Below are 23,109 nucleotides of genomic sequence, written 5' to 3'. Positions count from 1 at the left end.
TGCCACAGTCTGTAAAATAATGGCTAACAATAGCATCTATCTTCTAAAATTGTTTTAAAGATTAAATATGTTAATATGTCTAATACATCTGAAGTGCTGATCATTGTTCAAGTTCTGTGCAAGTGTTCACAGCTGCTTTATGAACCTGTGCAAATTGTCTAAACTGTCAGATGAGAAGATATAGGAATCTTTTTAAAATTAAATGACATAGTATATATAAATTATAAGCAATTTGTACAATGGCTAAAACTTTATTTTATAGTCATTTATTGCTAGCAGAAATATAAAAGGCAACGAACAGAATATGTCCCTAAAGGGGATGAGAAGAAAAAGGAAGAAAAGGCAGACTTGCTCTATGTTTCTCCTTCCATTCTTTTTCCATTATAAAATATGTACAGATTTAGATATCTTTTTAAATCTCTTCAATAATTATATAATCTTTTCTATATCTCCATAATGGACAGTTTTGGGAACAGAGGAAAAAGAAAGAAGATAAATTCATCATAATCTTACCACCCAAAGACAGCCATTGGTAAAATCTTGTCTCTCTTCTCCCAGCCCTTCTACGCAAAGCTTCGATTCTTTGCACATCCAATTTCTATTATGTGTTCTCTGAATCTCGCCTGGTCTCTTTAAGTCTTTTACCCCCAAACATGTCTGAGAGGATCTAGGCTTGATTTCTAAGGACTGAAACATCATATCTTCCAAAATGCCCTGGCTAATTCATTAATATTTTCATGGTTGATTTCTACAGTTCACAGTCAAAACTGAATAAGAAATTATTTTTGCAATAAGTAATAATAATTTTTGCAAGTAATTCTTAAAATGTCATATTTTAAGAGTATGTATTTATTAAGAATTTTTTCTCCCAGGGGCGCCAGGGTGGCTTAGTCGGTTAAGCGTCCGACTATGGCTCAGGTCATGATCTCACAGCCGGTGAGTTCGAGCCCCACATCAGGCTCTGTGCTGACAGCTCAGAGCCTGGACCTTGCTTCAGATTCTGTGTCTGCCCCTCCTATGCTCATGTTCTGTCTTTCTCTGTCTCTCAATAATAAATAAACTTCAAAAATTAAAAAAAATAATTTTTTCTCCTAGTTTTTATCTTCTTTGCAATAAAACTACCAGTTAAGCTAAGTGTTTTTGACTAATAAATTTTACAGCAGGCAACCAGCATCATCACAGGGAGTAGACCCATATGACATCCAGGACCTTATGAAACATGAACCACATGAAGATAGTTTCCCATCTGATGGCTCTAAATGACACAGAATACTGAGAGAACAATTCACCTTCTCAAATTGGGCAACTATTTAAGGTTGTCAACATTTTAAAATGGAAAGAGGTATTTAAAAATTCTTAAAATAGAAAGGAAAAATGCTATATATATTTAGACATAAATTAAACTTGATTTTAATTATTATTTTCTTACATAGTTGGTGAACTTATATGTCCTCAAACTATCTCCATTTGGATATCAAGTAATAATGTATTATCCACATTTAGAAAAGATTAAAATAAATTAACAAACAAAAGAATATTCCATAATGAAACCAAATGGCCTGTTTAGATCCTAAAATAGGTGTCATGTGACCTCATGCAGTATGTGTAGCAATTAAAACACATTAAAAATATTTTAAAACATACCTTTGCCAGCTTTATTTCAATTGAATATAAGTATGCCTTTTGGAATGCATCACAACAGAGTCTATATAAAACTGATTCCGCAACAAAAAATAATGCAGGCAGATGATCATAATCAAAGGAAGCATGGTCCAGGGAAGCATAAAGCATATTTAAAGCTTCTGAAATATTAAAAGGTGGAAACATCATAATTCATAAGTAATGCTGTTTGCATGCTACAATTAAGTCTTACAATTAACTATTTGCTGTCACCAAAGCCAGACTGTGGTTTTAAAATATTTACAAATTCTTTGACACCCCTCCCATCAAGAGGTGAAGTCTACACCCCTTTCCCTTTTTCACCCCTTTTATTTCATTTATTGAACCTGAGTAGGTCTTGTGACTGCTTCAACCAATAGAATGCAGCAGAAGTGACACTGCATGATATTCAAACCGAGATCAGAAAAGGCAATACAGCTGCCACTCCGATCTCTTTCTCAAGATGCTAGCTTTTGAACCCTAAGCAGCCATGTAGGAAGTCTTAATTACTCAGAAGTCACTAAGCTAGAGAGACTACAGAGATAGAAATAGAAGAGAGACAGAGAAATGCCCAAGGAGCTCCAGCTGTTCCAGCCAACACAAAGTAGATCGCCAGGCAACAGAAATAATGGTGGAGAAATGGGACAGAACTGGATAACAGAAGACAGTGCTAAAGATAAGTACTATAAAGAGTGAAAAACTAGAAAATCAAGGCAGAGGAAGTAAGACCCAGGGGAGATGAGTGAGGAAGAATATCAAGCTAAGGCCCCAGAGAAATTACACCTCAAATTATTACAAAGATTTTGAAGAGCTGTCATGTAAATATCTGAAAATAACAGCAAATGCAGGGACTTGAGGAAGAAAAAGCCCTGACACATCCAAGGAATAAGAAGGAGAACAGTACAGCTGGAGCAGAATGAATAAGTAGGGAAGGCAGCCAGGAGCCAGATCATAACGAACCTTGTAGTTGGGGCTTATTTTAAGTGTAATCAAAAGGCACTAGAAATGATTTCAGCTTTGGAATGGTCACCACTGCATGGAAAGTGGACGGACTATAGAATGAGGAGCAGACAAGAGACAAGACAGGTGTGGAGGGTTTTCAGCTGTGGAGCTGGTAAGACAAATTCATACTTAGGTTTTTTATTTGGAGTTCAATATCTTGATGAGTGAAAAAGCTTTTGACTGTGTGTAACAGGAAATATAAAGACGTGTCTTCAAAATAAGTATGTTCATTATTTCCCAAGATCGTAGTTGGAAATACTGTAGGGCTGGCTCATCTAACTGCCCTGGGTATGTATTTTTCTTTCACCTTCCAGTTTCTCTGATATACATGCTAACTGTGATGACCACACAAGCTCCATGCATTATTTTCTTACCAACTCATTTACAGAGGAATCAAAAGGTATAAGAAGGGAAGAAGTGCTTTCTCCCCAGGCATATTTTTTCAAAAGCAATTCAACAAAAAGTACTCCAAATAGACCTATTTTTTATATCTCTGGTCAGGACCAGGTCACGTGACCACTCCTAATCAGGTCATGTAATCACTTGGAAGCAAAAGAGAATGGCCATGATTAGTTTAAATCAACTATGACCTCCCCCAGATGCCCAGGCTGGGAAGCGCCAGTCTTCTGAATCACGTGACTGAAGGATACCTGAACAAAACAGGTTTAATGGACAAAGAAAAGCAAGCAGCTGCTGGTTGCTGATAAGCTAGGGTTGTTTACTTCAATATCATTTAAAAATTTAGTATAGGTCAGGCTGTGGATAGCACTGTGATGAAGTGCCATATAGGTAGGTTAAATACAAAATTGTTCTTACTCTTCCTGTTGCTTGAAAAGTCCCGGATGGCACTACAAAACCCAATTTACATAGGAAAATACTCTCTGACCTCATATGGTTAACATTTTAAAACTCATTGTAAAAGGCATACACATAAAATTTAGGATAACGATAGGAGGAATTTTACCTCCTTAAAAATAGTGTTTTTTAATTTATTTTTTAGATTGGTTGGAGGATGGTTTAAAAGGAGACATATAAATGAGAAGTGATAAATGAAAAGGTAATGAGTAAAATGGCTGTTTAAAATAAGTGAAAAACAAACAACCATTTGGCTAACGTCTTATGAGTAAGAACTATAAAAGTCCAAAACAAGTTTCTCTAAAGTATAGTGCCTATTGTAATTCAAAATCACTAAATGACATTTTATATTACTTTTTAATTAGCCAGAGCAAAAGTTTCTAAAACACTTTTGTAATTAAAATGTTGAACAAATTCATGAATTCAAAATTACAAAAGGAGCTTTCCTGATGAAACATCACCAGATATTTTGATACAGAAAGGCAAATTTTCCTTGGCTCCTGCATAGTTTTCAAATGTTAAAGTTCACAAATTATACCTTCTCTGCTAATCTAGAAAACACTTGAGGTAACTAAAAAGAGCTTAGTTAGAGCACATACCATCTTGGATTTCTCCTTTGCATTGAGCCAGATAGATTACTTCCGTCCATGCAGTAGGAAGATGAACATGCTTCCCAGAGCCCAAGGTTTTGAGACCCAGTTTTCTCTGTTATGGGAAAGCATGAAAAAAGGCAAACCAAAATATACAGCTTCTTACAAATTTATGTGTTTATTTAATTATACTCTAAAGGTCACTCTAGGAGGCTATGCTCTACAACCAGAGATGTATAAAACTTTTTGTTTTGCTTTTCTTATTTTTACTTTTTGACATTTTCTGTAAATTGTTATTAATGCTAAAATGTAAGGAACGTTTGCTAATATTCTCAGTTATGTCATTGGTTATTTGCTAGAAATAATTCTTTTATTCTGTACTTTCTAAGGATTACTTCTATCTCATTTCCCCACCAAGAGAAAGCATCTCCAATTCTAGAAGGAAAAGTATATTGAACAAATGCAGTTCGACAGAAAGTAGTTTGAAGCCAGTTTGCTGGAAAACCCTGGCTACTTCACTGTGAATGGACTGAAATTAATGAACATGAGATATATACCAAGATGACCAGTCTTTTCTTAATGGTCCCACTCCTAGGACTGCCCTGGGGAGCAACTGGCCAATTGGAGAGAAGCTCACAGATGAATGTATCTGCTAGCACCTCTTGGCATGAAGTACATTATTTTTCTAATCAAATTTTTTCAAAATTTTAAAAAATATGAGCAACAGTGAACTGAAATACTGAGAAACAACAACCACCACCACAACAAAAAAGATGGCTTAATTTATGCTTCAGTTTTGTGCAACTTTTATTGCATGATTTTTTTTTGTATTAAAGCAAAATCATAGGTATATTAGTTTCTTCCAAACAAACTGGATCTAATGTAAGAAAAGTAAAACAAAGACTTATTTCACTTCTTGTTCTGTTTTGATATATGTTTGAAAATCTGGAAATTAATGGCACACTCTTAAAGAATCTCTTTTCTACAAGTTAGGTGAATAATTGGTTACACAGAAAGAATAGAGTATTCTGAATAGTTTGTTACACAGAAAGAATAGAGTATTCTGGGCATGTATAGTGAAGGTTTAGGAAATCTTCTTCTTTGGGACACTTCATATCTCGGTCAACCTTTTTTTTAGAAAAAAGTGGAATTTTCATAATCAAAAATTTATTCTCCAGCCTTTCATACTTTGTGGCGAGCCCTTGGTCAAGTGTCAACAGCTACATTTCCCTTTAACTTATGGATAATCTCCACCTAAAAATCTATTTGACATTGAATTATTTGGCTATAAGCTTTAACTTTATTTTGCATTAGTATCTTTAACTATGCTTACTTATAACTTTAAAAAAGTATTTCTTATTTTTCCTTTCAGTATTTTGGAACATGTAACCACCCACCAACTAGAACAGAAAGTCCATATATTAAGTAATCAAAGAGTGTACTATTACCTTACATCTGAGGATATTTTTTCTAGCTAGGTCCAACAATTCTTCCTTCTCTTTTGGATTTTTTGTTTCGTTGAATCTCAAGATGAATTCTTTTGTGATTGAAAATGGTGGCCTAAACCAAACAAATCAATAATTGTAGCTAACGGTTCCAAATTTTAATTTGGGACTACCAGGGACTGGGTGTAACACTTTTCTTTTAAAAAAGTACTTTACCTTAATAAAAATGTTTCATACACACATATAGAAATCAGTGAAATAAAAAGAAAATATGTGTACAGACCTTCTAGACTGATCTAGTCATGATCTTAGATTGAGAAACAGAATTCTCATAATGTCAAAGAATTTTGTAGTCTCTGAAAAAAAAAATGAGTAACTTCTGAAATGGTTGCCAGAAGTCTTGTTGGTACATGCCTTCTTCATAGGTAAAACTCAGCACAGCTCCAGTTATGTTGAAGACTAGTTTATCTCCTCACATATATCAGTGTAGGTTCAATTTAAGCTAAACCTTTCTTCCCTCATGCAAGTGGAATCAGTCCAACTGTGGCTGCGGTAAAATGAGCGAGGGAGGAAAGATGTATGTGGTAAGGTCAGAGAGGTGACAAGTAGCCAGATTAACTCTGGATGAGATGGGAAGTTATTGCAGGGTTTTGATTAGAGGAGTGGCATGATTTAACTTAAGTTTTAATAGGATCATTCCAATGTCATATTGAGAGCTGGAGTGTGGAAAGGTGGGAGGTAGCCAGGGAGGAGGCACATGCATACTTAGGTGAGAGATAACAGTGGCTTAGATCAGATTAGAGCAATGTTGGTAAAGAGAAAAGTTTGGATGATGGGTATATTTTGACATTGGTTCCAGCAAGACTGCCTGAAGAATTAGAAATTAGGCATGAGAGGAAAAAAAAGAATTCATGATTGAACTGAATAACTGCAAGGATGGAACTGCAATTTTCTGAGATGGGGAAGATTGCTGGAGAAGCAGGTTTGGGGTGAGGGCAGAGAATAAATTCAATACTGGACATATCGTGTTCGAGATGACCATAGCCATCCAGGTGGGGACATGGAACAGGCAATCAGACATAGGAGTTCAAATTTCAGGTGAAAACTTCAGGCGAGATACATCAATTTTGGAGTCATTACTGAGTCATTAAATACACATATGGTATTTAAGGTCTTGCCAATGAAAAGGAACCCCTGTGGGAGTGCGTAGAGAATAGATGAGCATTTCAAAGAGAAGTGGGAAAAATAAGTTGAGGGTGTATGCAAAAGAATGAGGAGAGTGATTATAATGATATACCATAAGATTTAAGATGAGCATGGGATCAAAAGTGATATCAGAAATGATGAATAGCTGATAGAATCAATGAGTTCTTTATTTGTGTGACCAAATAACTGTTGGAGTCATGACATTAGAAGGAGTGATCTGGAAGAAAAAAAAAACACATTTTTCAAGAACTACCATGTTCAGAATTTCGTGAAATAGTTGTTTTGTGGTCTTTTCAGAAGACAGACATATGTAAAAGTAAAGACAGTGCCTTATAATCACAGGATGAGGACAGGTAAGGGCATGGTGTCCTATAAACCAGAACCAAATATAGATATCCCAGTGAAGAACAATTAATGAAATAACCAACCCTTTAACTGCCATCCTAAAATGTGTATTCAGTCATTCATTCAGTAGGCATTTAGTGACCATCTCCTGTTAATCTTGGAAGTGGGGATACAACGATGGAATAAAAAGCCCTGCCTTCAAGGAGCTTACAGTAAAATAGAGGAAGAGTTCAGGTTTAGCACTCTGGTAGCATTGGCATTCTGAAATGAGTAACTCCCATTCTTGATTTTGTGTTCTCTATTTCACTCTCCACCTTGGAGACAATCTGCTTAGATAAATACAGTGAAGGTTGGCTGAAAACTCTTTCTCAATAGTCATCTAGGATGACATATCTTTGATCCACATGAAGACTCCAAAATAGCTTTAATCTTCACATGTGTACTAAGTGCTATGGGAATTTCAAGAAGGTATCCTCTTTATGCAGTTAATTTTTTATAAATTTCATTAGAAATTATATTTTTTAAAATATGAACATATCAGTGCTTTTCATAACAAACCAAACATGAAGGGATGCATAAGAAAAAGTTAACACACTTAGACTCCCAACATTACTGCCTCCAGTCATACCCATCAGAAATAGCCAAGATCAATGGTTTAGTGCGTATCCTTGCATACCTTTCTCAATGTTCACAAACATAAACAGACCTATAAATAATTATATTTAAATAAATGGAACCAGGGGCGCCTGGGTGGCTCAGTCGGTTAAGCGTCCGACTTCGGCTCAGGTCATGATCTCACGGTCTGTGGGTTTGAGCCCCGCGTCGGGCTCTGTGCTGATGGCTCAGAGCCTGGAGCCTGTTTCAGATTTTGTGTCTCCCTCTCTCTCTGACCCTCCCCCATTCATGCTCTGTCTCTGTCTCAAAAATAAATAAACATTAAAAAAAATTTTTTTAAATAAATAAATAAATAAATGGAACCATGTATATAGCACTGTAGCATTCTTTCTTCATTAAATTTATTAGACATGCCTCAAGTTCAAATGATGCTAATATGCAGTAATATGGATATACACAAATGCAACAATTCCTTTATTGATTGACATCTCCCATTACTTCCTGTATAATTTTGTCCACCCAAACTGATGCCATAATTTTATTTTTTTTTAATTTTTTTATATTTTTATTTGAGAGACAGAGAGAGACACAGCACAAGTGGGGAGGGGCTGAGAGAGAAGGAGACACAGAATCTGAAGCAGGCTCCAGGCTCTGAGCTGTCAGCACAGAGCCCAACGTGGGGCTCAAACTCACAAACCATGAGATCACGACCTAAACCAAAGTCAGATGCTTAAGGGACTGAGTAACCCAGGCACCCCTGATGCCATAATTTAAAAAAATCCTTGTACATGGCCTGATATTTAACAGGTACACACTATTCTAATTTATCTATCCCCATACTATATGTAAGTGATGAATCACTGGGTTCTATACTTGAAACCAACACTATATTGTATGTTAACAACTGAAATTTAAGTAAATAAATTTAAAAAAGAAAAGAGTAAATATAGGCATTTGAAAATAAAATATGCTTTAGCTTCCCACACTCCAACTTCTTCCCACATTCTAATTTCTTCAAAGATAAATGTAATCTATTATAAGTATATAAGTGCAGTCATATGCAGAAGGAAGTAAATAAAGATCATTCTAATTTTACATATACAGAAAATATACTTGGCATGAATACCCTACCTAAACTATTTATGTTACCTGTGAATTCAGAACTATTTTAGCTGACAATTCATTTGTTCAGTAAATATTTAAGGGAAGTCTCCTACATACAAAGTATTTTGCTATATACAGTGAGGGCTAGAAGAGGAATCAGACTTGGCCTCAGAAAGTTCCCAATGTGGGAAAGAAGTGAGATGCAACAAAAAGATGTACTAAGAAAAATAAATAAAGGAGGGGCACCTGGGTGGCTCAGTTGGTTAAGCATCCAACTTTGGCTCATGATCTCACAGTTCGTGAGTTTGAGCCCTGCATCAGGCTCTCTGTTGTCAGTGCAGAGACTGCTTCGGATCCTCTGTCTCCCCCCCCCCTCCACCGTCTCTTTGCCCCTCCCCTGCTTGCATTCTCTCCCTCCCTCTCTCTCTCTCTCTTCCCCCCCTCTCAAAAATAAACATTAAAAAAAAAAAAAGGAAATGAAATCCTGTGAGAGTTTAGAAGTAGAAATAAATTCCTAGTCCTGTAATCTTGGTTTAATCACTTAATCTGTGTGAACTATCATTTTTCATCTGTGGAAATGAGGACAACATCTTGTAGAATTTTGAAAAGTATCATTGCAGTCTGGTTCCCAGTATATATCAAGTGCTGGATAACGGTTAGTTATAAGCATTACTGTTTTGGGTTAAAGATCCAGAAAAAGCTTCTTTGCAGAAATGGCACTTAAGCTGTAACTTGAATACAAAGGAACTGGAATGTGACAGAATAGCAGCTGTCCTTTCAAAATTCTTTATCTGACTTTTCTTTGGCACATGATCACCTAGCTACTCTATATTTCCCAGTCTTTCTGGCAGCTAGATGTGGGCATATGGCCAAGCTAATGGGATGTGAGCAAATGTAATATATGCAAATTTCAGGTCACCTCTAACTTGAAGGCACACCATTTTCTCTAGAATTATACCTTTTTTCCCTCTGGTGGACTGGAACACAAATATAGCGCTGAATCAGCTTTGATTAGGCAGATGAGTACAACACCCTGTGAGATAATGAGGGTCCTGAGTTTTCTCACTAAAAGCAGGGCTGTCCTGTCAGCCTAGACCCACTGACTTTTTATGTCAGATAAATACATTTCTATCTTACCTAAGCCACTGAAATTAGTGGCCTCTTTCTATAATTGTTTCCAATTTACCCTAACTATTGCAAATGGGAACAAAGAGAAAAAATAAAGAATTTAACCCAGCATAAACAGACAGAATGCTTAAAATCAAGGTAGGAAATGAAGATGGAAATTCTGGGTTGAGGACAAACATAAATGGCATTGAAAGGCGGTCTGTGGCAGAGATTTATAGCTTCCTACATTGGTGTCTGTTCTCATTTTCTTACAAAAAGATTCTTTCTTGCAGTTAGATATGCCTGTATGTCTATGTTTCAGCCAGTAAAATGTAAGTAAAATTCAGATAGTAGTTCTGGGAAGTTTACTAAAAAGGGGGAACAGACCCTTCTGCCCTTTATCCTGCTGCATGAAGCATGACTGTGATAAGTGGAGCTTCAGCAGCCACGATAAACCCATGAGATTGCCTTATGTGTAAGCCATGTGCGGCAGAGCAGACGGATGGAACCTAGGTTCCAGATCACCATACCAGCTCTGGACTGACTACATTCAGAGAAATAAATTTTATTTTTATTTAAATGGCATTGCTATTTATGATATTCTTAGTTGCAGTGGGCACTAATTCTACATTACACACAGGTTTTTAAGTTTTATTTAATAAATAAAAAGGAACTGTTGTGCAGAAGAATTATGAGATTACACTGTACTTTAGGATGTCTAAACTCAAAGTCATATGTTGAATAGTTTTAAATGAGGAGTCACTGTTGGGAAGCCACTCAGCAACTATTTCAACAATGTAGGTAAGAAGTAAAAAAGGTCTGAACTACAGTTTGGGCAATACAAATGAGGAAGAGTAAATGAATATGAAAGATTAGGTGGAAGCTATACCAATAGGGCTTGATGACTAATAGGATGTGAGAAGAATTGTGAGAGTGGAGGTAAGATAATCTCAAGGCTTTGAGCCTACACAATCAGTAGTAGAGAGCTGACATTAGGACAATAAGCTGGAGGAATAAGGGTAGATGATCTGTGCTGTTCTGGACAACTGATTATGATTTACCTGTGAGGCATCCAAGTGGAGAGGTCTATGATCCAGACTTGTGAGGCAGGTATTAGGAAGTGGATAGGATATGGAAATTAAGATTTCAGATTCAGCTACTATCACTGATATTCAAAGCCACAAAATTTCAAGAGGAAGAGTACTGAGGAAAAAAAAAAGAGTCAAGGGAGATCTTTGGACAAATTCCATAGTTAGAGGCAAGAAGAAAAGAAGAGACAGTGAATATAGTAAAACGAGATTCAGGGGAGCACTACAATGGAATTCAAATATGTGTATAATTTGGGGTATAAATTCCTTCTCTGAGAATTGTCCATTACTTATAGTCCCTACTGAATCAGTAGGTCCAGCTTCTATATTAGTATCATATGATCCTACCTCCTTGACTGTAGCTGATTGGGTCACATCACCTGTCTGAATCAAGTTAGGCCACTCTAATCCTCTCTACAGGGATTTTAAATAATTACCTGATACTTTAATTAGTTGATGTTAGAGCGGAACAGAAATGTTAGAGTCTTGTAGAGCCAAGAGGTGGCTTTTGCTGAGAGGCCATTCAAGACAACAAAGCAGCCCAAAACAGAAAGCTACTTGCTCACCATTGGAGCACCCAATCAATGTTTGTTAGATTATTTACTAATGTATACCCAGAGCCGCTATCTTTTTCATATTTCTAGTCTAGTATAGATGCAGACTACATCTGTCAAGTTGACCATTTTATCTCTTGTATCAATTAGAGAACATAATAAGTACTGAATGAATGAATGACGCCTGGCTATGCCTTCTGCTCTCAGGTTCCACCAGACAACCCTGTATCCTTCCCTTACATTTTCCTTTTGCCTAAGTTAATTTGATGTTGTGTCTGTTCCATGCAACAAGCAATTCTAGACTGAGACAGCAAAGAACAGAATGTAGAATAAGACGATGACCAAACATACATCTGCAGGGAATCAAAACTAAGGACAAAGAGACCACTAGAGTTAATATTTAGAAAGTGAGTGGAAATCTTTAAGACAGTAGTGTCACTAGTGAAATACTGATACTGAGTTGAGTTTAGGGATAAGAAAATTCTGATGTCTGAAAACATTCCGCAAAATTCAAGCACACAAAGCTTATAAAGTATCCATGATTAGTGCCTGTTTTGACCATAAATATTGTGCAGAGTCTCAGATTCACTTGACTTCTGCCTGCATGATCTCCATGGCCAAACACTGAGCTGCCTCTCCTCTTCTACATTTGGAGTAGCCACCTTCTGAGTGACACAAGATGGAAGTACGGTAAGTTAGCACCTACGGGGTGAATCTTGATGAAGGAAAATGCTAGACAAAAAGGAACAGATGATATGAATAACCCTCCTCATTTCTCCATTCTGTGGACTATTGTAAGATGTGGCTTCTCCTTGAAAGCAGTCTTAAAAAGTCCCATATGCCAAATATGGACATGTCTCTCCTGTGTCTCATTATGGCAAGATGCGATTTAGTGCTCCAGGAGGTAATGCATCAAGGTTTCCTGTCTCATTTTCCTTTTTTTTTCCACCTTTAGTGAATTGACCTTGCATACCTTACATAAAGTATTAGAATTCTAATCCTCTTCTCATATTCTACCTTCTAGTGACTTGGGCTAAGACAGTGGTATAAGCCTAAGTATAAGAGGTCTGTGGTTTCTGAGATTTTGCAAGACTTTATGTACCCTCTACAGACATCCTCTTCAGTAGCTACTGACCTCTCATTTGGCGTAATACATTCTTTTTTTTTTTTTTTAATTTACATCCAAATTAGTTAGCATATAGTGAAACAATGATTTCAGGAGTAGATTCCTTAATGCCCCTTACCCATTTAGCACATCCCCCCTCCCACAACCCCTCCAATAACCTGTTTTTTCTCCATATTTAAGAGTCTCTTATGTTTTGTCCCACTCCCTGTTTTTATATTATTTTTGTTGCTCTTCCCTTATGTTCATCTGTTTTGTCTCTTAAAGTCCTCATATGAGTGAAGTCATATGATATTTGTCTTTCTCTGACTAATTTCGCTTAGCATAATACCCTCCAGTTCCATCCATGTAGTTGCAACTGTCAAGATTTCATTCTTTTTCACTGCCGAGTAATACTCCATTTTATATATATATATATATATGTGTATATATATATATATATATATATATATATATACATATATATATATATACATATATACGTATATATACGTATATATATGTATATATATGTATATATATATATACACCACATCTTCCTTATCTATTCATCCATTGATAGACATTTGGGCTCTTTCCATACTTTGGCTATTATTGATAGTGCTGCAATAAACATAGGGGTGCATGTGTCCCTTCGAAACAGCACACTTGTATCACTTGGATAAATACCTAGTAGTACAATTGCTGGGTCGTAGGGTAGTTCTAGTTTTAATGTTTTGAGGAACCTCCATACTGTTTTCCAGATTGGCTGCACCACATTGCATTCCCACCAATAATGCAAAAGAGATCCTCTTTCTCCTCATCCTCGCCAACATCTGTTGTTGCCTGAGTTGTTAATGTTAGCCACTCTGACAGGTGTAAGGTGGTATCTCATTGTGGTTTTGATTTGTATTTCCCTGATGATGAGTGATGTTGAGCATTCTTTCATGTGTCGGTTGGCCATCTGGATGTCTTCTTTGGAGAAGTGTCTACTCATGTCTTTTGCCCATTTCTTCACTGGATTATTTGTTTTTTGGGTGTTGAGTCTGAGCAGTTCTTTATAGATTTTGGATACTAACCCTTTATCTGATATGTCATTTGCAAATATCTTCTCCCATTCTGTCGGTTGCCTTTTAGTTGTGCTGATTGTTTCCTTCACTGTGCAGAAGTTTCCTATTTTGATGAGGTCCCAGTAGTTCATTTTTGCTTTTGTTTCCCTTGCCTCCGGAGACGTGTTGAATAAGAAGTTGCTGCAGGTAAGATCAAAGAGGTTTTTGCCTGCTTTCTCCTTGAGGATTTTGATGGCTTCCTGTCTTACATTTAGGTCTTTCATCCATTTTGAGTTTGTGTGCATGGTGTAAGAAAGTGGTCCAGGTTCATTCTTCTGCATGTCGCTGTCCAGTTTTCCCAGCACCATTTGCTGAAGAGACTGTCTTTATTCCATTGGATATTCTTTCCTGCTTTGTCAAAGATTAGTTGGCCATACGATTGTGGGTGCATTTCTGGGTTCTCTATTCTGTTCCATTGATCTGAGTGTCTGTTCTTGTGCCAGTACCATACTGTCTTGACGATTACAGCTTTGTGGTATAGCTTGAAGTCTGGGATTGTGATGCCCCCGCTTTGGTTTTCTTTTTCAAGATTGCTTTGGCTTGGGGTCATTTCTCGTTCCACACAAATTTAGGATTATTTGTTCTAGCTCTGTGAAGAATAGGGGTAATACATTCTAAAAAAAGCTACATTTAATACATAATTACATGGGTTCATGCTCTTTATGGCCATCCAGATCCTGTCACCATATTTTTGGCTAAATCATCTATAGTCATCCTCAAATGCTACAATATATAGGTCTCAGGCTAAAATTAACAGGCCTAATTAAAATTTAGAATTTTACTTAAAGGCTTATAATAATTCAGATAAATGAAAAACAAAGCCTATAGACAAAATAAACAAATGATCAGAATATAAATGTTAAGTCTACAAAAGTTTCTTCTTGCTGCTGACAACACATATTTAGAGCCCATATTATAAACCTAAATTGTATTATGAATGTATACTTATAAAAATCAGAAATATTAGGGGCTCCTGGGTGGCTCAGTCGGTTGGGCGGCCTACTTCAGCTCAGGTCATGATCTCGCGGTCCATGAGTTCGAGTCCCGTGTCGGGCTCTGTGCTGATAGCTCAGAGCCTGGAGCCTGTTTCAGATTCTGTGTCTCCCTCTCTCTGACCCTCCCCTGTTCATGCTCTGTCTCTCCCTGTCTCAAAAATAAATAAAACGTTAAAAAATTTTTTTTAAATCAGAAATATTATATAGATAGGTACATGTATAGTATTTTTAAATATTTAGAGCATGTATTTGTACAGCACATTTTACTATCTACAAAAGTGTCAAATACATTAATAAAAAGAAAAAATTGGAGGCTTATTAACATTTTAGGAAACTGAAGACTCTGGCCTTCCAGATATAAAAAATATTTCTATGAAAAAGATGTAAAATAATCTAATAGCTTGACTAAATCTTCCTAATGTAAGATTTACATTCCCTTTAATTCTTTCCAGTCACCTAAAATAAATGTATATATTTGGTGTAAGTCTTCAAAATCTTCTGGTCTTCACCATCTCTGAGATGAAGTAGAAAAAGCAAAACAGACTATACACAATAAAATAATCTTAGTTATAAAAGAAAATTGTGACAAAATAGTAATACTCTGAACCAGTAATCCATTGTAAGATTGTGTGATTTTTCTCTTTGGTCCAGAATAGACTTCAGTACCTCATTTGAAAGATTTACATGCAGCCCTAAATGTGTCTCTAACAGAATCCACACTAGGCCTGCAAAAATTCATGTTTCTAAGGAAGAATAAGTGAAACAAATACAATATGAGGCATATGATAATTCATGTAACACCTAAGAAGGAAAACAAAAGTGATGTCCCTTCATACAAGACAGTTCCCTGCTTCATCTCAAACAGTTTGTGCCAGGAACAGAATCTGGTTTCCCTTGGTACAAGGGGTCATGGAGAGAAGACCAAGTATGTTTTCTAAGTGACTGTGCAGTACGAAAAACCCAGAGCTTCCAAGGTACAGAAAACTTGGACTCCCTTCACATTGTCTAACTAAATACCTGAGGTAAAAGCAATCAGAACTAATCCCAATCCTTTCTCTCCAACTCCAGGGATATGTAAAGAAAGCTGCCTTGGTGCTCAGCAGAGAAAGAAAGAGAAAGGAAAAAAAAAAAGTGTGTGTGTGTGTGTGTGTGTGTGTGTGTGCGTGTGTGTGTGTGCACGCGCGCGTGCATGCTGCTGAGATCAGTCTCAATGCAGATTTATACTCCAGGCAGATTTTAAAACTCAATTGGTAAATATGGTAACAAGAGAAGTAGTCACGTGGAAAACAGATCACATATCAGAATAAATTGTTCCAAACACTACAGTAAAAAGAGACCAAAAAAAGGAAAATACAGACTAAAGAGTGAAAGGTGAAATATACAATGAGATGGTCTAATATACATGTAGTCAAGACTCCCAGAAGGAAAGAAAAGAGAAAATGAGTTGTCAAGGTAATTTCTAAAGAAACAATATCAGATAATTTTTTAAGAATTATGATACAGTCCACAGATTTAAAAGGTTTGAGAGATCCAAGCAGAATAATTGTTTAAAATTACATTCTGACACACCATAGTAAACTGCAGAAAGTGGAAGACAAGAAAATTTTGAAAGCATATAAGTGGAGGAACACAGATTAATATGAAAGAAATAGCACCAAATTTCACCTAACTTCTCAATAGCAATAATAGAAGCTATGAGTAGAAGGACATTAATCTGCTGAGGGGAAAAAAAGGAATGAAGAAATAATTATCAATAATAAAACAATTATCAGTACGGATTGAATTAAAAACATAACACTGACTTAAGAAACCAACCAGAGATAAATTAGTTAAGTATAATTACATTTTTATTTATCTGGAAAATGCAACTTTATATTCATGTATATTAAAATCAAAAAATGAACTGAAATGATATCTAGCATAATTATTTTAGTTGGGAGGGCACGTGGTCAAAGATTTTCAAGTTTATCTGTTTGTTGATCTATTCTTTATTAAAGAAAGGTATTTGAAACAAATGTAACCATATGTCACCATGCAAGTTTTATTATGTATTCTATAATTCTCTTTACATTCAAGTTTTTAAAATTTTCTTAAAATCACACACAATTTTTAAATTATCAACAAACTTTGATCTAGTGACTTCATTTTAGAAACTTTACCCCAAGGAAATAATTTGAAATGCAGAAATAAATTTTCTCTTGGCTTAATTTGAAATAGCAAAGGACATAGAAATAACTGAAGTGCTTCACAATATAGTAGTTATTAAATACTTTCTCTTTTGCACTTCATAGATTATTATGGCAACTTAGCAGACATATATGTTTATAGGAAAAATGCTTATTTTAAACAAAAAGTATACAATTCAAAATTTTAGAAATATATGATCATTGTAAATTATGAATCCATTTATTTACAAAATAGTAAACCTTAATATTTTTATCCTTAGTTATAGAATTATAGGTGATTTTTAAAAAATTATTCATAACCATTTGTACTTTCTAAATTCTACAAAGCATATGGGTCTGCTAGTTTAATAACATGAAAACTTTTTCAAACTTACTTTGATTTATTACTCCTTCTTTTCCTTAAATTTTGAAAATTCAACGTCAAGAGTTTTTCATGATAAGAGGAAGATATCACTGCTAATTTACTAATCATGGGTGATTTGTTGACAGGCATAGTCACAGATCATAAACCTAAACAGAAATATTAAACTTTGTATTAAAATACAAATGCACTCACAGTACCAAATAATACATTACATGCAAATTCATGATTTGTGGGGAAAAGGGTGGTAAGAAAGAAAATCAGGCTGAAGAAAGAAATTACATTAAGGAAGAATTTAAATTTAATTTAAAATGTCAGACCCAGGAATCAAACCCAACTTTGAATTGAAAACCCATGTGCTTTCTATTATGTTACTATTTAAAACTTATTCTTTCATATAATATTTAGCTTTCATTATACTTCAGCTGTTTTATCAGCAAAACCATTGGAAGATCATGGCATCATAGTTCAGAGGATACAATCAAACTGATTTACTTTACTGCTCTGTGCCTCAGTTTCTGCACTTGTACAATAGGAATACTACCTCCTTACAGGGTTGCTGTAGGAAATAAACAGGTGCATAAATGTAGATTGCTTAGAATTGAGCATGGCCTATAGGAAGCTTTCTGTACAGGCTTGTGATCATTATTAGATCACTATGCTTTCTATTTCTTAAAATTACTTGCAAATTTTTCTGTCCTCTGTCTTTTTAGCATTTAGATTATGTTTTCCCTGCTTGCTCTCAAATCCAGATGTATTTTCCTTTTTAAGTACATCTGAATACATTTTATGAGTGTATGACCCAAATTAGAACATACTATTTTTGTTTGGTAGAGCATTTAAATAGCAAATGAAGTAATGAAATAGGTAGTCAAGTTTTACATTGAATTGTTTTGCACTTCATTTTTAAGCTAGCTAATTTTTAAAACTGATCATTATATTAGTCAAGGTTCTGGCAGGAAGCAGGTGGCACACTCAAATGGAGTAAATGAATAAAGAGACTCAAAAGACATATGTAGAGTTATTGAAATAAAAAACATACAATAAAATAAAACCCAAGATGGTGCCATTCTCGGGGTCTGGAAGAAGGAGGTGACACACCACTGTCAGAACTGAGAGAAGAGGGACCCAGAAAGAATAGCTTTGGAGAGTGGTGCTTAATAGAAAACATTGGCCTTTGGTCTAGACATGCAACCAATCTGAGGCTGCCTGCTAAGAGGGATCCTGGAGAATAGGAACTTTGATCTCACTCTCCTGTCCTCCACTCCAATCACCCACCTGTGCTTCCCATTAGCTAAGCCAAACTAGACCCAGAGAAGGTGTAAGGCAGAGTGAAGAAGGGTAGAAAGTGGATCTGGAAGAGCAATGGGAAAATATCCAGCACAAAATGGATTATAAACACACAACATTATTACCTATTGCTATTGGTTATAGCAAGTTCTGCTTCTAAGAATCTATATCCATTAGAGTGTAAATCAAATGTATTTTTAAGTTTATTTATTTTGAGAGAGAGAGAAAGAGGGAGTGTGAGCAGGGGAAAGGGCATAGAGAGAGGGACAGAGAGAATTGCAAGCAGGCTCCATGCTGTCAGTGCAGAGCCCCAAGTGGGACTCCATCTCATAAACCATGAGATCATGACCTGAGCCAAAACCCAGAGTCAGATCCTTAACAGACTGAGCCACTCAGGCACGCTACAAATGTATTTTTAAGTCAGCAGCCATACTGGGCTATATATAGGGATGTCATTTAGAGTGGCCCTAACTTTAATAACTTTAAATAACTTTAAAATACAAGTTATTCCTAAACAGGACTACTATACTTAGGAGTTTAATTTTTTAAAGTTAACAACAGCACATTGTCTCCACATTGGGTACTTCCACCTTAAAAGGAACTCCATAAAATAGCTACAAACAATTATTAATGATGCGTGATAAAGTGAACGTAAGCACTGAACAATAATAAAGACATAGGGATGTTCAAAACAGTTAATTAGATAAATGTAGCAACAAATGTTGGAAATTCACTATGTTGGTATTATATTTGGCAAGTATCTATTGTGAGTCATGTAAAAATATGAAGATGTTTAATGACACTAAGACAAATTCTTTTTTTTTATTTTTTTAATGTTTATTTTATTTTTGAGAGAGAGAGACAGAGCATGAGCAGGGGAGGAGCAGAGAGAGACACACAGAATCCAAAGCAGGCTCTAGGCCAGGCTCAAACCCACGAACCATGAGATTATGACCTGAGCCAAAGTAGGACACACAACAGACTGAGCCACCCAGGAACCCCACTAAAGGCAGTCTTTAAGACAAAAAGAAACCCATCATTCATAAAACATCACATATTTCAGAAATAGAGTTTAGAAACACAAATTTGAGTCAGTCATACTCTAAGATAAATTCATTTTAAAAATTTAATTCCAAATTAATAGAAAGGAAAAATTACAGGCCACTTAAGAAGAAAAATAACTGAAGGGAAACTGAAAGCAAACTGATCTTTGTTTGCATGTGTTAAGCTCTTAGCCATCTTGTGATATACTTCACAGGATTGACTACAGTTAGTCATATTTTTTTGAGATTTCAAGAAGTTGGAGACTGTTTTAGAAATTCTCTCTTAATCATTGATCCCACACATCTGCTGGTACTAGTGGTAAGTGTCTGAGCTGTCTGCTCAACATGCAAGTTCTAAAATACAGTTGATGAGACTCTCCCAGATTGGATGGGTTGAAAATGTCAAATTGCTAGAGAAGTTTCTATATTCTTACTATTTCTGCCTTATGTTGGGAGTATCTACCTACCTTGAGAGTAACAGTGCCAGGGCTTAATCAACACTAGTTTGTTACTCAAATACTATTTGAATAGCATTGTGATATAGAAGAGAGACATATGGGGGGCACCTGGGTGGCTCAGTCGGTTGAGCGTCCGACTTCAGCTCAGGTCATGATCTCGTGGTTTGTGAGCTCAGGCCCCGTGTCGGGCTCTGTGCTGACAGCTCAGAGCCTGCAGCCTGCTTCTGATTCTGTATCTCTCACTCTCTCTGCCCCTCCTCCACTCACACTCCGTCTCTCTCACTCTCAAAAATGAATAAATGTTAAAAAAATTTTTTTAAACATGTAAAAGAGAGACATGACTCCCCAGTGTATTTTATTAGTTAGGATTGCTTTTGACTAAAACAACCAAATAAACTCAAGTTTCTGAAAAGAAATGATGAATACCTTCAAAAATTTTTCCCATTGTGATGTTAGGATTAAATCCTCAATGGGGTAAATAAACAAGGAAAACTCCCCTCCCCCCAAAGATATCTCAAAATAGAAAATCCAAAAATGGTATCAACTGTAACAAAATTTTTAGTTTTTTCATAAGAATATTCTTCATCAAATTCTCAGTAGAATCCCAAACCTGAAGCTATCAACAAGGAGTTGTTGTTGTTGTTGTTACTATTATTGTGTGTACAGTTGGGCCTTTTTGCATTATATTAATATAACTAGAGTTACGCGTACTAACCACTACTGGGGACAACACACCCAGGTTCTAACACACTATTTGATGAAGGGTTTTGTTGAACCATTTACTAGAACCTACTAGGGGAATCGTTTGTACCATTTTATTCCTTCTCAGGACAGTTACATGCAGGGATGTTGACTGGTGAATTGAATGAAAAGGGAGAGATAGAGGCATATATCATGCTCTTTATTAACACCAGACTACCTTAAAACAAGAACAGAAAATATGAGAACAAAAATTTTTCTTTTTCTGCTATCAAATACAAGACACATTTCTTTTACGCTGCTGGGAAATCACAATTATTAAACGCAAAGAGATTAGAATGGCCTTGTTCAATTGGATTATTTTACTTTTACATCATTGTCAAGAAATAGCCATTTTGCCCTGAATCAGCAAAACATGATGTAAATTTTAAATCGGCTTTTTATTATAAGTCAAATAGATCTTTAAAATTTAAATATCCTTGTATTCTCTATAGTACCCAAACATGTGGTGCTGACTGAATTTGTGGATTGAAATGAAAACAAAATCTTAAGTGAATAAAAATGATCTTAAAGATTGAATTTTTAAATAAAGACTTCCTTCAAATACTGAAATGAAAAAAAAAATCATTTTTGACAGCAACTACTTCTTAGACAGACCTCTTCACTTGCTCTAATTTTCTTCATTTAGACAGCTCTCCACCATAGAGGACGGGCTACAATAACTCATATTTTCTCTACTACTTTCCAGGGATGGTTTCCAATAATTTAAGTAAATTCCACAGATTTACCTTGCATATTTGTCTGAAGCAGGCAAAAAGTGTGATTTTACCTTTAGCTTATATCAGATATGATTTTTATATTAAGTTATATTTACCCTTGAATTTATTTCAGTGCAGAAAATGCAGTATGTGGAACCTAGTTTCTGTTGTCCTGGCACTGAGATAATCTTCCCAAGGCTGACAATGATTTCCAGGTGAACAATCCCACTAAGCGTTTTTCAGTACTGATCTCACCTGATCCCTCTATAGTAACTGACTCTGCCTACCACCCCTTCTAGACATAAGTGTCTTCTTTTTTCATTTATCATGACACTTCCTCCCTTGGCTTATCACCTTACTTCTGTAAGGTCTCCTTCTCTCACTCCCATGTGGTGTAGCAGGGAACCATGCACGTGCAGGAATCAACAGCTTGCTTTAAATTCTGGCTCCAGCACAGATTACAACTCCGTCACTGCGCAAATTACTTAACCGCAAATTAATTAAACTACCTTAGTTTCCTCATCTATGAATAGGGATTAGAGTAGTATCTCCTGTTAAGGGGTCATTACTATCTAAGTGAAGAATAATATTCATTACTTACTATTTGTTCTTTGTATAATATTCTTCTAACTAATCATATAAATGCATTAAGTAATAAACACGTTAGGCATAAAAATGGTATATAACTAACACATCACAATGTATGAACTTAACTGATAATTGTTAAATCTGAGCCAAAAGTAAATGAGGATTCATTTACTAATCTCCCAACTTTTCTGCATGATTGAAGTTTTTTTTTATAATATCACGTTTTAAAGCTTTGATTCAAACTTACATAGATTTAATTAAAAAGTCACGAGGACATATAGATAGACAAATATGAAATATAAGATTTTCTCTAATCATTTAATCAACCTCAAAACAGACATAATATCTAACATTATGATAACCAAAAGGATAAACAGAACACTTAAAAACTACTTTTAAAATTGCTAATACAGGGGCACCTGGGTGGCTCATTCGGTTAAGCAGCTGACTTCGGCTCAGGTCATGATCTCACAGTTCGTGGGTTCAAGCAGAGCGTTGGGCTCTGTGCTGACAGCGCAGAGCCTGGAGCCTGTTTTGGATTATCTCTCTCCCTCTCTCTCTGCCCCTCCCCTGCTTGCACGCTGTCTGTCTCTCTCTCAAAAATAAATAAACATTAAAAATTTTAATTGCTAATACAATTATTTAAATTTACTTGTCATTTTCTTCTATTCTTATTATTTCTCCCCAGAATACCTTTGTAAGGTTTTCCATAGTTTTATTATTATTTTTATGCCTATTTAGTTTCACCAATCTTAGGAGATCCTATACAAAAGAGATAAATTTCTGGACCATTAAAGGTAACAGGATTTGGGTCAGTACAGGAAAATGATTTAATAGGAAATTCTCACCTATTAACATAGCTGCAAAACTTCCAAAAAAAAAAAAAAAAAGAAGAAGAAGGAAACCAAGTCCAGCAATACCAATAAAAAATAATCCATTATAACTGAGAT

General features: G+C 35.7%; 1 protein-coding gene across 6 annotated transcripts in view; it reads right to left on the bottom strand.

Moving 5' to 3' along the window:
* TMEM232 (transmembrane protein 232) overlaps positions 1–23,109 on the bottom strand; it is a 219,725-nt gene that overhangs the window by 178,751 nt on the left and 17,865 nt on the right. For 5 of the 6 annotated variants that reach the window (XM_058725234.1, XM_058725216.1, XM_058725207.1 and 2 more), the window contains 4 exons: positions 17,337–17,472; positions 5,555–5,666; positions 4,116–4,221; positions 1,645–1,802 (listed from right to left, as the gene is read on the bottom strand). In XM_058725234.1, the coding sequence (XP_058581217.1) occupies positions 1,645–1,802; positions 4,116–4,221; positions 5,555–5,666; positions 17,337–17,455 (495 nt within the window). In that variant the 5' untranslated portion in view covers positions 17,456–17,472. Of the gene's footprint in view, positions 1–1,644; positions 1,803–4,115; positions 4,222–5,554; positions 5,667–17,336; positions 17,473–23,109 lie in introns of those variants that run through there. The other variant, XM_058725247.1, reaches the window with a different exon arrangement.

Source organism: Neofelis nebulosa, chromosome 1, assembly GCF_028018385.1.
Source record: "Neofelis nebulosa isolate mNeoNeb1 chromosome 1, mNeoNeb1.pri, whole genome shotgun sequence".
NCBI lineage: Eukaryota > Metazoa > Chordata > Mammalia > Carnivora > Felidae > Neofelis > Neofelis nebulosa.
The sequence above is the reverse complement of the archived record's forward strand: the minus strand, read 5'-3'. Positions and strand labels throughout refer to the sequence as shown.